The 15,062-nt window shown below is 41.4% G+C and overlaps 1 protein-coding gene across 1 annotated transcript in view; it reads right to left on the reverse strand.

Annotated features, from left to right (window-relative positions):
• MED14 (mediator complex subunit 14) overlaps positions 1 to 6,901 on the reverse strand; it is a 99,549-nt gene extending 92,648 nt beyond the window's left edge. The window contains exon 1 of the mRNA XM_006897522.1: positions 6,396 to 6,901. Within this exon, the coding sequence (XP_006897584.1) occupies positions 6,396 to 6,604 (209 nt within the window). The 5' untranslated portion in view covers positions 6,605 to 6,901. The remainder of the gene's footprint in view (positions 1 to 6,395) is intronic.
• Between the last annotated feature and the right edge of the window lie 8,161 nt (positions 6,902 to 15,062).

Consider the following 15,062-nt stretch of genomic DNA (forward strand, 5'->3'; position numbering starts at 1 on the left):
TATTTTTTTAGAAATTCTGAATAAATGTCCCTTTGAAAACTTGGGAAAAAAGTGGAATTTTAGTCTCTTAAAAGTCACAGCTAAGTTAAACTCTAGGGTTAAAATATGTATGCTAGAAGAATGAATGGACAAAGGGAGGAAAACAAGAAATCTGGGGACAAAAAAAAACCCCAAAGCACTTAAAGTACTACATTTAGTAGTTCACAGACAAGCATAAAAAGTGGCAGAAATAAGTAATTTCTGTTATCTGACTTATATAGAATACTTAGAACACTGCTTATACATCAATACATTAATCTTAATAGTTTCTACCTGAAAAGGGGGGAAATACAGTATATAGGAACTTTAAAAGTAAATTTTAAACTAGCATTGGTTACTTACTATAAATCAAAAACTTATTATAAGTACCTAATATCAACATACATACATATGTTGATATTAGGTACTTATAACACATAACCATGTCTCTCTGGACACTAAGGTGGGTCTGATACAGGCCATGGTCTTTGCAATCACTTGTTATGCATCAGAGAGCTGGACAATGACTAGGGAGGATAGAAGGAGAATTGACGCCTTTGAGCTGTGGTGCTGGAGAAGAGTATCGAGTGTACCATGGACTGCCAAGAAAACAAACAGATGCATCCTAGAGAGGGTTAAACCAGGCTACTCCTTGGAGGCAAGGATTCTGGGGCTTCGCCTGACATACTTTGGGCATGTTGTAAGAAGAGACAGGTCTTTAGAGAGGGGCATCATGCTGGGTAGAGTAGAGGGACAGCGCAGGAGGGGAAGACCCTCTATGAGGTGGATAGATTCAGTGACTGGGGTAATCGGGGGCAGAGGCAATGCCATTGGCACATGATAGAGCAGGGTTTAGGGCTGTTGTACATAGGGTCTCTATGAGTCACAAATGACTCGACAGCACATAACAACAACAACAACAACAATATCAACATCCTACCACATGCAGATGATAAGACCCTGCACACTGAAAGTGAAGAGGACATGAAGTACATACTGAAGATGTAAGACTACAGCCTTCAATATTGATTAAACTTCAACAAAAAGAAAACAAAAAACCCTTACAATGGGGCCAATAAGACCCATATATGATAAATAAAAAAAGCCTGACATTATCAATTATTTCGTTTTATTTGGATCTATGATCAACGCCATTGGGCAAATCTGCCACCAATGACCTCTCTTTCTTTAAAGAGCTAAAAAGTAAGGATGTCATTTTAGAGACTAACATGTGCCTGACCCAAGTTAACTGCCTCATGAATGTGAAAGTTGGACAATGAATAAGAAGGAAGACTGGAGAATTAATAGATGCCTTTGATTGTGCTGTTGGTGAAGAATATTGAATATATCAAAGACTGGAAAAAAAAATCTGCGTTTGGAGAACCACCAGAGTGCTCTTTAGAAGTAAGGATGGTGAGACTTTATTACACATACCTTGAATATGCTATCAGGAGAGGCCCATACTTAGAAGAGGACATCATGCTTGGATAATTAGAGGGTCAGCAAAGAGAGAAAGACCCTCAATGAGATGGAATGAGACAGAGACTGGAACAATGAGCTTAATTAAGCACAGAAGATTGTGAGGATAGTACAGGTTTGGTTTTGTTGAGCACTGTGTGTCAGAGCCAAATCAATGGCACCTCATAACAGTAACAAGTTTCAACAGAAATAATGAGTTTTTTAGAATGGCCCCAGTAGAACTTGGACATTTAACGCAAAATTGACTATTACTTTTTCTTTTTTTTTTCCCAGTGACTCGCCCTTTACTTGGCTTGTAAACAGACTCCCATGCTTGCTGCTGGCTTCGGGCACTGGGGTCCATCAGAGCAAACAGACTATTACTCTTGATATTTGCAACAACAATCAAAATTTACCCATTTAATAAATTTACCCATTTAATGAATGATTTTTATAATTATCCTTGTAGGCCTTAGACATTTAAAATGAAATTCACTCACTCAGCAAATATCTAGGAAAAGAAATCAAATATTTGTTGTTTTGTTATGTGCCATCAATTTGCCTGCGACTCACAGTGACCCTATGTTCAACAGCCCTAAACGCTGCTCTATCCTGTTCCAATCTCACTGTCTCCACACCTACCCTTATTGCCCCAGTCACTGAATCAATCCACCTCATTGAGGGTCTTCCTCTACTCTGCTGTCCCTCCACCCTCCCAAGAATGATGTCCTTTTCCAAGGACTGGTCCCTCCTTGCAACATGTCCAAAGTATGTCAGACGAAGCTTCAGAATCGTTGCCTCCAAGGAGCAGCCTGGTTTAACCCTCTCCAGGCTGAATCTGTTCGTTTTCATAGCAGTCCATGCTATATATTCAATACTCTTCTCCAACACCACAGCTCAAAGGCATCAATCAATTCTGCTTTTAGCCTCCCTAGTCATTGTCCAGCTCTCTCATGCATAGCAAGTGATTGCAAAGATCATGGCCTGTATCAGGCACACCTTAGTCTCCAGAGTGACACCATTGCTCTTTAGTACTTTGGAGAGAGGTCCCTAACAGTAGACTTTCCCATTGCGATATGTCTTTTAATTTCCTGGCTGCTGGTGCCAAGAGTGTAGACTGTGGAGCCAAGCAAACTAAAGCTGTGAACAATCTCAATCTCCTCACCATCTATCCTGATGCTGCCAATTGGCCCAGTGGTGAGAATCTTTGTCTTCTTGATATTGAGCCTCAATCCATATTGAAGACTGCAGTCCTTGACCTTCTACAGCCAAGTGTTTCAGGTCTCCTGTTTCAGCAAGCAGGGTTGTGTCATCTTCATAACGCAGATTGTTGATGAATCTTCCTCCAATCCTGATGCCACACTTCTCTTCACACAGCCCAGCCTCCTGAACAATCTGATCTGCATATAGGTTGAAAAGGTGTGGCGATAGGACACATCCCTGGCGTACACCCTTCCCAATTTTGAACCATGCAGTGTTTCCTTGCTCTGTTCTGGCCACCGCCTCCTGGTCCCAGTACAGGTTTCACATTAGCACGATCAAGTGTTCTGGGATTTCCATTATTCTCAGAGTCAGCCATAGTTTGTTGTGATCCACACAAACACCTTTGCATAATCTATAAAACACAGACTACAATATCCCTGGTACCACAACCCCTTGTAAACCCAGCCTGCACTTCTGGCAGTTCTCTGTTGATGTGCGGTTCCAGTCATTTTTGGATAATCTTCAACAGAATCTTGCTTGCATGTGACTATCAGTGATACTGTTCTATAATTGCCACACTCTGCTGGGTCACCTTTCTTTGAAATGGAAACAAATATAGATAGATCTCTCCCAGGTAGTTGGCCAAGTGGTTGTCCTCCAGGTTTTTTGGCACAACTTGGTGAGCACATCCAGGGCAGCATCTGTTAGTTGAAATACATCAATGGGTATACCATCTATTCCTGGGGCCTTATTTTTTACCAATTCCTTCAAAGCAGTTTGAACTTCTTCCTTCTTCACTGTAGGCTCTTACTCATAGTGAGTGAAAAAAAGCTGCCAAAGTTGATTCTTATTCAGGTAATTCCATGTGTTTCAGAGTACAACTGCACTTCACAGGGTTTTCCTAGCTGTGACCAGGCAGAAGCAGATTACTAAGCCTTTCTTCTGAGGCATCTCTCACTGATATCAACTGGGTTCAAATTCACAGTGACTTTCCATTGAGTTTCTGAGGTTGTGTATCAAAATGGGAAGAAACTGTTCATCTTTCTACCACAGAGCCACAGAGCTTCCCAGGTGAGTTAAAATCTCTAATGTGCCAGGTACTGTTCTAGGCCCTCAAGAAACCAGTAAACAAATAAAATTTTAATGGAGCCTACATTCCAGTGAAGGAAAACAGACATTAATAATAATGCAGATGGCATAAGTGGTGTTGTAGAGAAAAATAAAGTGGCAATATGAGAAAGATTAAGGGAAGGGTCAGAGTAGTATTTTATTCAGGACAGTCAAAGAAAGCCTTTCTGGTAAGTGTACCTGAATAAAATACAGCAGGGAAACTACAGAGATCTCTGGCGTGCTTGGCACCATCAAGAAACATGAAGACGACTAGTGTGGTTGGAGTAGACTAAGCAAGGGATACAGTATTAGAAAACGAAGTGGGAAGAATAAGAGCGCAGATCATACACAGCCTTAAACATACAGTGACTGAGATCATCTCAATTCACACTTGCTGTTCCAACATTATTCTTAACACCAACACCTTTAACACTAAAAAGTATCCTGGTTTGGAGGATAAATTTTATGGTCACTTATTTTAAGTGATTATAAAAACTTTTAAACCTAAAGTGAGATGGGAAACCACTGGCAAGTTTTGAGCAGAGAAGTTTTTTAAAAGATCACCCTATTTTAAAGAGAAAAAACCAAACAAACAGAAGAGCAAGTATAGCAGTAAGGAGACTACTGCAATATGACCACTTAAGGATTAAGTGGCCTGGATTGGATTGGTAATGGTGGAAGTAATGTGACTCTAGATATACTCTTGTAGATATATTCTAACATGATTTGCTCATGAGGAGTTAGGAATTATCTCAAAAATGTTTGACCTTAGTGCAACAATGAATGAATAGAAACCCAAAATCTCTGTAAATGTTTATGAAAATTAATAAAATATAATTATAGAAAAAAAAATGTTTGACCTGAGCAATTAGACATATTATTTAGTGAGAAAGTGAGAAAAACTTTGGAAGGGTTCTGGAGAATCAGGAGTTTGGATCTGGACTTGATACACTGAAGTGTCCCTTAGATACTGAAATGTAATCATTTGAATAGTCTGAAGTTTGGTGGGGAAGTCTATGATGGAAAAATAAACACAGGACTAGACATCAAAGAAAAGGTATAGGACTATACTTTCATTCTAAGGCAATAAAACATGTTTCTCCCTTCATAAACCATATCCTAAAATAAAAAAGGTAGTGCCTTAAAAAAAAAAATAAAAGGATGTCATGCTTAGGAACACACTATAAATTCAAGGAATTTCTACAAATTCACTATGAAAACAAATTGACACTATGAAAACCACTGACAGCAGTTCTTAACTGTTTTTTTGTTGTGCCCTGATGGATACTTTTGAAGTATTACAATATGTAACAAAAAATGTGTAACAATAGAAGTGTGCTACTACATAACTTTGTATCTAATTGCAGTAGCAACTTAAGTTTCTCTTCAGATATCAACATTTGCTGTTGGTAGCTGTCACTACCCTGTGAGTGCAGAGCAAAACTGCTCCACGTGGTTTTCAAAGCTGTGACCTTTCAGAAACAGACTGTCAAGCTTGTTTTACAAGGCGCCTCTGGGTGGGTTCCAATCACCAATCTTAAACTTAACCTTCTCCACAACCTAGAGACTCCTGAGACAGGAGCAGGTTTTTTTATGCTACCTCTTTCAGTCCCATTCTATCAAGTACAGGATATCAAAAGTGAATGAGAGGTGCTCTATAGAAATAAATGGAACTTATTTGTAATCATTTGGTCATCTGTAAACAATCTCTAATAACCTCTCTGATGACAAACTACTTGCCACATTTTACAGTCTAATATTTACATACCACTGCATTTCAACTGGAAACACTGATCAGATGTCTAACAATAGATAAAAGATAAAAGCCAATTTAGATAACAATTTTGACAGTTCTTCAGAACCTGTTATTAAGCAGAAATTGAAGTAGATGGCCCCACATTTGATAGTGTCTACTTTACACACTTTAAAAGCATCACTACAGCGAATGTCAATTCTATTCTGAAGAAATTAGAATCCTAATCGCGTTCAAAGCATTTCATGGATAGCTTAATGGTTTAGAAAATCCCTTCATGTTTCAAGAAATAATAGCAATAGGTCGGCTGTCAAAAACTAAGTTCAATAGCAATGAGTAATAGTAGAACTTACACTAAATGTATGAAAACGTCAAACACTCAAATGTTACAGAAAAACTGTTTGGAACCAGCAGGGTTTTTTTTTTTAATTCTTCTACACGCATTTCTTGCATATCTCTACTGTCCAAACTAAGTCCCGAACACTTACAATCTATATTTAAACGTATGATAACGAAGCTGTAAAAAACAGATTTCTCATCTATGGGTTTTGGGTTCTTTTAAAAGTTCGAATATTATATCTTTCTAGCCCCTGAACGATATAATATTGGGATTCAGGCTAAAATGAAAGTCTAACAAGAATAACGCATAAGTCTCTGCTGCATAATCCCCAGAAAGACCCTCCCAAAATGTAAAGCTTCTCTAACTCCGCTGAACCTCTGGAGTTCAGAAATTCTAGACTAAGTAGCCCGGCAAGGAAAGTAGCAGCCCCTTGGGGTGAGGGAGGTGCAAGTCTCGGCAGTTAGGCGGGAAAGGAGGGGGCTGGGGAGCACGCATAGATTTCGCGGCACTTACAGGTCAGTTAGCACCATGAGCTCCGAGTAGGCCCGGTGGAGCAAAAACTCGATGAGACTGCTGAGCCGGTATCCTGGGCTGGCTGCCGCCGCCGCCGCCGCCGCCACAGCGGCTCCCGGGGGAGGAGGTGCCGGCGCTGACGCGGGACCACCGCTGCCTCCACCTCCGGGAGCGACCAGCTGGTGGTTCTCCAGCTGCACCGGGGCCATGGCGGCACAGGGTCTGGACTGGCGCAACGGCACAAGATGCAGCCCTCAATCGTTCGGTCAACGCGCCAAAGGGGGCGCGGGTAGCGTCGTCGCCGCCTACCGCGGGGCCGCCTCTGAACAGGAAACAAGGAGCGGGCTGCAGAGGCCCGCCCCCATGAAGTGACTAGCGCGCCGGCCCCAGGGACGGGAGCGGCGGAGGGGGGGCGGGGAGCAGGGGGACCGCTGCTGGCGAGAAGCTGCACCTCTGCAGCCCCTCAGAAGCTGCTTTGCCAGCCAGCCGTACCGTCCATATTGACTGCCCCCAACGGAAATCGTTAGGCAAAGCGGAAGAAGAACCTGTAGGGGGACTTCCGACAGCAACCTGTGCTGTTACCCCCCCACCCATCCAACGCTCCCCCGCATGAAGCACTTAGAGGCGCGTGGGAGCGGGGCGGAGTCTGGCGCAGGGGCGGGAAGGACGGAAGCAGGAGCCTAGCGTAGCCGGAAGCTGGTGTGAGGGCAGGGTTCCACGTCACCCTGACGTCAGTCACTTCCCGGCTTTGACCCTCGCTGCTCTGCGGGCTTTTTGAGGCGGCAATTGACCCTGAGCGACCACTCCAGCTTTGGATCTCTTAACACGAACGTGGGGGCTCACCCTAGGTGTTCAAGAGTTGGTTCTAACAGCGCGCTAGTGAGAACTCAGACCTTCGCCTCTATCCTGGTTGGGTTTTGTTTTTATTAAACCGTGGGGAAAATAAGAAAATATGATTTAGGCTAGAAGTAGCTGCCTCACAAGATTTCCTAGGGTTTGTGGGATCGCACTTCCACATCTTTCCCCTAGGGAGCATCTGATCGGTTCTAATGGCCGATTTTGGGTTTATCACAAGGACTCCTCTACCACAGAAACAGCTCATAAATCCTCTGCCATTCACGCTTTCTTGTCCTTGCTCTTGTATTAGCCTCCAGACCCCCCCCCCAATCCTTCTGTTAATCCACGCCTACCAGCCCCATCCATGTTTAACATCCAGCCCCTGTTATAAAACCGTGATTTAAAACCAGGGCTCCCTAACTCAATGCATTCCAATTGAACTCCCTCCCTGCTGAGAATTTGCATTTCCACTCCACCTAAACTGGACCAAAAATCTACCTTTTAAACAAGATTCCTATGTTCAACAGAATGAAACACTGTTGTCCTGTGGCATCCTCAGAATCATATCAACCTCATACTGCTTTAGGCCATTGTTGTAGCCCCCTGTGTAAATCTATCTGTTAAGGATCTTTTTTTTTTTTTACCAACCCTTAAGCATGGTAACCTTCTCCAGGAACTGGCCCCTTATGATAACATGGCCAAAGTATGTGAAACGAAGTCTCACTTCTAATGATTATTTTGCTGTACTTTTCCAATACAAATTTCTTCATCCTTCTGGTTATGGTATATTTAACATTCTTCACCAGCATCATAATTCAGAAGCCACTATTCATCTTTTGTTTTCCACATTCATTGTTCAGTTTCACATGTATATGAAGCAATTTATCATAGCTTGGGTAAGATTGCAGCCTTGGAAACCCTGTGGGGCAGGCAGTTTTATTCTGTCCTATAGGGGCTTTTCAATAATTTTACATGCAGCTGGGAGTTGTACAATGAATAGGAGAAGAATCGATGCTTTTGAGTTGTGTTTGAGAAGACTACTGAATATCCTATGGACTGTCAAAAGAACAAACATATGTCTTGGAGAAAATGCAACGAGAGTGCTCCCTAGAGGCAAAGATGGTGAAGTTCCATCGCACACATTTTGGGCATGTGGTTAGGAGTGGCCAGTCCTTGGAAAAAGACAGCGTGCTTGGAAAGGCTGAGTGAGGGTCAGAGAAAGAAAGGAAGACCCTCAAGAGATAGACTGGCAAAGTGACTGCAGCAATGGGCCCAAGTGTGTCAGAGATGATGAAGATGGCACGGGGATAGGACAAGGTAACAACCAAAATAATAACACTGGGTCACATTGGGAGCTCTGGTGGTATAGTCGGTAGAGTTGCACTATTGACTTAAAGATCACACCATTCCGTTCTATCAGTGGCTTGGCTTGGAGCATGAAAGATAGACAGTCTCCTCCCATGAGACTTACAGCCTTGAAAACCCACTGGAAAGCTAGCTCTGAGTAGGAACGAGCTAAAAGGCAGTGAGAAAGAAAGAGGTAGGGTCACATGATTGTGAAGAGGAAATAAGGAAATGCTTCCAAAGGATATTAAAACAGTAAACAATGAGGGAGCTCTGGTGGCGTAGTGGCAAGAAGCTGCACTGCAATAGCAGAGATATGCAGTTCAAATCCACCAGATCCTCTACTGGAGAAGGAGGGGCGATCTCTTCCTGTACGAGTCAGATCCGATTTGACGGTACACACACAAAAAATAATAAACAAAACAGTAAATTATAATAACATCTATTATAATAAATGTTCTCTGTTATCATCAAGGAGCTCTGGTGACAGAATTTTGTTCTACATTTTTCTCATTCTGTCTGGGACCCTCTAATGTGTTCTGATAGCTGGGCACCATCAAATTCTTCCATTGGAAGGTTAACAGAGACTACAATTGGTGTGGACTGTTATTTCTGTGGACTTGTTTCTACTTTTAGTTTTTGCTTTTCTTCGTTCTCTTTTGATCCAAACCAAGAGTTGTATACGAGATAGTTGCTAAAAACTTTACAGTTTAATAAATCCCAAATTTTAATAAATCCCAAACACTAATCACCAAATTAGGATGTTGATCATTACTATATGTTATACCAACTGACTAAGTTATCCAACAAGACTGTGGTCCTAAGCCTTTTTATTAATATTTTTAAGTGAAGATTTATAAATATTTATTTGTTAATACAATTTATCCATAAACTTTTTGTTTTATAACACTAATTACAGTATAAGATGGATTGACACAGTGGCTGCAGCTATGGGCTCAAGTACACCAGAGTTGATGAGGTTGACACAGGATAGGGCAGACTTCATTCACAGGGTCTCTATCTAGACTCCACAACACATAACAACAGCAACAATGTGGTTAATTTATTACAATGTCTAATCAACCCCCTATGGTGTGTTGCCTTTCCCTTCACTTAATTTTATTCTAAGCCTTTTACTCTATCTTGTACAGGTTGGGATAAATAAACAGTAAGCATGCCAAAACTGGAGAAGAAAAGCTCAAGAGAGAGAATCTTTGGAGTCTAGCACTTTGAAAAGCCCAGGGAGCCTAGAAAGTCACGCCCATAGAACAGGATACATTTTTAGAGTAGACCTGCAGAGACCATAAGCTAGCTTTCCTCTTTTGGCTGATCAAAAAGGCTTAGAGCAAGCAGAGGGGAAAAGACTGAGGCACAGTTGAAAAGTGATCTGGTGAAACATTGAAGGAGTGACCAATCTTCAAATAACTACAGAGAGGTTGTTGGGGATTTTTTGTTTGTTTTTTTGTTTTCTTTTCGTTTCCTTTTGTTTTAGCTCTGGGCATTTAGGAAAACCTCTGTCAAACATCAAGCTACTAACCTGAAAAAGAGAGCTTGTAGAGATAATTTTGTAAACATTGCAAACAAAACATTTGTGAACAAAAATTTTTTTAAAAAATTCATAAGCGGTCAACCGCAGTCTACTACTAACAACTCTCAACCAAGATTTCTAAATGTGGCAAAGCTGGCCTTTAAAAACTAAAAGAGAAATTAAGTCATTCCCAGGGAGATAACAGCTGAGATAATTTGTTGACAGTGGATCTGCCCCGTTGATAATAGTAGTTAAGCACTCTGTTGCTAACATAAAGGTCAATGGTTTGAACCCACCAGCTGCTATGCTAGATAAAGATATGACAGTCTGCTTCTGCAAGATTACAATCTTGGAAACACTATAGGGCAATTTTACTCTGCCTGTAGGATCCCTATGAGTCAGAATCAACTTGAAGGCAACACGTTTCTGGTTTGGTTTTGATTTTTTTTTTCTTTTCCTTTGTTTGTAAATTCAGATCTACTATACAAGAAATATAGGAGTCTGTTATGAGGTGGATTGTGCCCAACAAAAACATATATTTATGTTCTAGCCTCAGTATTTGTAAATGTGATCTTATTTGGAAAAAGTCTTTCTGAACGCAATTAGTTAGCATGAGGTCATGTTGTTGTTGTTATAGTTGTTATGTGCCTTCGAGTCACCTGTGACTCATAGCAACCCTATGTACAATAGCTCTGAAGCCTGCCCTGTCCTGAGCCAGTCTCACTGACTTCAACACACCTACCCCCATTACCTCAGTAACCGAGTCAATCCATCTCATCAAGGGTCTTCCTTCCCTGTGCTGTCCATCCTTCCGAGCATGAAGTCCTTTCCTAAGGACTGCTCCTTCTTGGCCACATGCCCAAAGTATGTGTGATGGAGCTTCAAAATCATTGCCTCCAAGTTAAAACTTCATTTCACCCTCTCCAAGACAGACCTGTTTGTTCTCTTGCAGTTCCATGTTCAATACTCTTCTCCAGCACCACAACTCAAAGGCATCAATTCTTCTTCTGCCATCCTTAGTCATTGTCCAACTCTCTGATGCATAGCAAGTACTTGTGAAGGCCTGGATCATGCACACCTTAGTCTCTAAATTGACATAATTGCTTCTCAGTACTCTGGAGAGGTCCCTGACAGCAGATTTACTTAATGCAATTTGTCTTTTGATTTCCTGACTGCTGGTGCCAAGAATGGAGTCAAACAAGATGTAACTGTTAACAACCTCAATCCCTTCTCCATCCATCATGGTGCTGCCAACTGGCCCACTGGTTAGAATCTTTGTCTTCTTAATGTTGAGCTTCAATCCACATTGAAATTCTCAAGACATCTCTCTTTTGAGCAACTGAATATCTTACTCATTGTTTGGTCAGAATCAACTCATAGCTGGCCGTCCATTTTATTTTCGAGGCTGTAAATCACATTGCAGAAGATTAATCATCTTTTCCCCTTGTAGTCACTGGTTGGTTCAAACTGTTGAAGAAGGATAGCCTTCAGGTTAGCATGACAACTCCCTACAGATTACTCCTTTAGTCTGCACAGTAGTCATGTGAAGATGTGTTAAAAAATCAAGTAATGACAAGAAATGCTTGGGGATACTAGATGCTGAAAGAAACCTGAGGGTGAATGTCTCTAGATATTATCAAATGTTCCTAAAAGGCCTGAGGGAGGGAATATTCCCCTAGAGTGGACATAAAGAAATTGATTCTGTTAATACCCTGAATTCAGAGTCCTAGCCGTTGGAACTGTGACGCAATAAATACCTATTCCCACCAACCCAATTTGTGGTGTTTTGTTATGGCAACCATAGGAAACTAATGCATTCTCTAAAACATTGGTTCTTATTCAGAGGTGTTTTTTGCCTTTTAACAAACATGTGACAATGTCTGGAGACATTTTTATTGTTACACCTGGTTTTATTAACATTGACTGGGTAGAAGAAGCCAGAGTCTTTGCAATTACTTGCTATTCATCAGAAAGCTGGACAATGACTAGGGATGATAGAGAATTGATGCTTTTGAGCTGTGGTGCTGAAGAAGAGTATTGAATATACCATGGACTGCTAGGAGAACAAACAGGTTCTTCCTGGAGCGGGTGAACCCAGGTTGCTCCTTGGAGACATACTTTGGGATACTGCAAGGAGGGACCAGTCCTTGGAGAGGGACATGCTTGGGAAGGACAAGACAGGAAGACCCTGGATGAGGTGGATTGACTCAGTGACGGGGGAAATGGGTGTGTCAGAGAAGATAAGGGTAGCTCAGGATAGAGCAGGGTTTAGGGATGTTGTACATAGGGTCACAAGTGGTTCAACAGCATATAACAACAACACAACTATTTAAAATGTCACTTCTGTTGCTATTGTTGAGACTATGCACAGTAAAGCATTCACCAATTTGTTTCTACTTATGCAATTCAGTAACACTGAGTCCATTTTTCAAATTGTGCAGCCATTCTCACTCTCCATTTCTGCACGTTGTTCCTCCTCCTTAATTAGCATAAACTCGCTTCCTCCCTAAGTTTTCAATCTAATCTTTTGTTGCTCTTGGCAGTTGATCCTACATAAGTGGTTCTAAACTAAAACTAAACTAACTTAAAGAAGACTTTAGGGGAGTTTTGTGTTTGTTTGTTTAGATCTTTAATTTAAGGTCTAAAGATCATCTCAAGGCAATAACTTGAGCATTTCAATTCAGAAGGAACAAGAAGTCCATGAAACTTTGAAATTCCTTTCTGCGTTGTCCTCTTTTATTATTAAGAATTCTTTAGAATCCTAGATTACAATGTTCAGTTCTTCTGGATGGTCTCATGGCAAAGAGAGCAGCTGCTCTTGGAGGCAATTACCAAACATTCCATTTTCCTCAGTTGCTCCAGGCGATTAGAGAACTAGTATTGTGTTTAGAAAGGTCCCCCCTTAAGCTTTTAAACATGTGGTTGTTGTCACAGCAACTCATAGTGACTCTACAACAGAATGAAGCACTACTCTATGCTAATCCACCTGTACAACCCCTATTGTCGTAGACAATTTCTCAATCCATCTTAATAAGAGTTTTTTCTTTTTTCCCTACCGATCCTCAACTTTAGCAAGCATGATGTCTCTCTCCAGGAGCTGATCCCTCCATGATCCACATGCCCAAATTATGTGAAGCCAAGTGTCACCATCCTTGATTCCAGGGAGCAGAGACAGAGGTGGTTCTTCTGGCAGTCCATGGTCTACAGTCATTATTCATTGTCAGTACCACAATTTAAAGGCACCAGTTCTTCAGTTTTCTTTATTTGTTGTTCAATTTTCAAATGGATATGAAGTCATTGTCGCCAAGTCAAAGCAAACTCATAGCTGTGAAAGAGGAGCAGCTTTGGGATTCAAATTTCCAAAGAGGTACAGCCATTGGGTTAGCAGCACAGCTGCATAGGGACTATGTCACCATCCACCCTACAGGCACATGCTGTTGCTGTTGTTAGGTGTTATTGAGGTGGGTATCCATAGCAACTCTATCAACAACAGATCTCATGCTGATGAGCCAACTGAAATGTAATACCCCTTAATCCCATCTCAGCCTTAATGCAATGTAGGGAAAGTTTCCTTAGGGTGTGGCTTGTAATACCTTCTACCTCATTAGAGATAAGGGAGCTCTGGTAGCTTAGTGGCAAGAAGCTGCACTGCAATCCCAAAGGCACCTGATTTGAGGTCACCAGCTGCTCCAAAGGACAAGGATGGTCAATCTCCACCCATGTGGTTAACTGCCTCTGAAAACCCACTGATGGGTCAACTATGGGTCAGTTCCAACTCTACGATACACAATAACATTAGAGATAAAATTACTACTCTGTCAGTTTGCCCTTCTATGGTGGCTCAGGTGTTGCTGTGCTGCTGGATGGAACCTACGCCACTGATATTTCAAATACCAGCAGGTTCATCCATGGTGGACAAGTTTCAGCAGAGCTTCCAGACTACGACTAAGAAGACCTGGCCATCTACTTCTGAAATAGCAGGGCCTTGAAAAGCCTAGGAATAGCAGAACATTATTGGATATAGTGGCAGAAGATGAGCCTGTTAGGCTTGAAGGTACTAAAAATGTGATCTGGGAACTGCTGATCCTCAAAGTAGAGTCTACTAACTATAATGACACAAATGGCAAAAACCCGATGAAGGAGCTTCCTTTGCCCTTGTGTAAGGCTCAAAATGAGGAGAAACAGCTAGAAACATCCATTAGTAAGTCAAATGTGTGAACCTAGGAAATCTGGAAGACAAAAAAATGGAACGGGATGCATAAAGATCACAATCCTAGGCATTAGTGGGCTGAGATGGATTGGTATTGGTCATTTTGAATCAGATAATTCAGGAATTGACTATGGAACAAACAATCAATTACTCATCTACATTAAAACTAAAGCAGAATAAAATTAAGGAATTCTATGGGAGCCAAAATATGACCTTGATTTATCATTAATTAATTAATCATTTATATTAACTTAAAAAGCAGCTCAAGAATAGATTTTATGCAGTAGACACTAATAACTAAAGACCAGAACAGTTTCAGGGGGCCATCAAGGACATAATACCTGAAGAAAGGGAAAGGTCACTGAAAAGACATAAAAGAAAAGACCAAAATATATTGCAGAAGAGACTCTATAGCTTGCTCTTCAAAAGAATTTGTTCAAATTTGTATTTGAATTTTATAAATAAACTAGTAGAAGAAGAAAAAAGGGGGGGAAAGACAGCAGAAACCACAAAACAAACCCCATAACATGTTGTTGTTGTTGTTATGTGCACTGAGTCACCTGTGACCCATAGTGACCCTATGCTCTGAACCCAGCCCTAGCCTGAGTCAGCCTCACTGACCCATCTCATCTGGGGTCCTACTCTCCTGCACTGTTCCTCCACCCTTCCGAGCATGATGTCCTTCTCCAAGGATCAGTCCCTCCTGGCCACATGCCCAAAGTATGTGAGAAGGAGCTCCTAGGAGAAA

Source organism: Elephantulus edwardii, unplaced genomic scaffold (assembly GCF_000299155.1).
Source record: "Elephantulus edwardii isolate Elephantulus edwardi_28Jun2011 unplaced genomic scaffold, EleEdw1.0 scaffold00210, whole genome shotgun sequence".
NCBI lineage: Eukaryota > Metazoa > Chordata > Mammalia > Macroscelidea > Macroscelididae > Elephantulus > Elephantulus edwardii.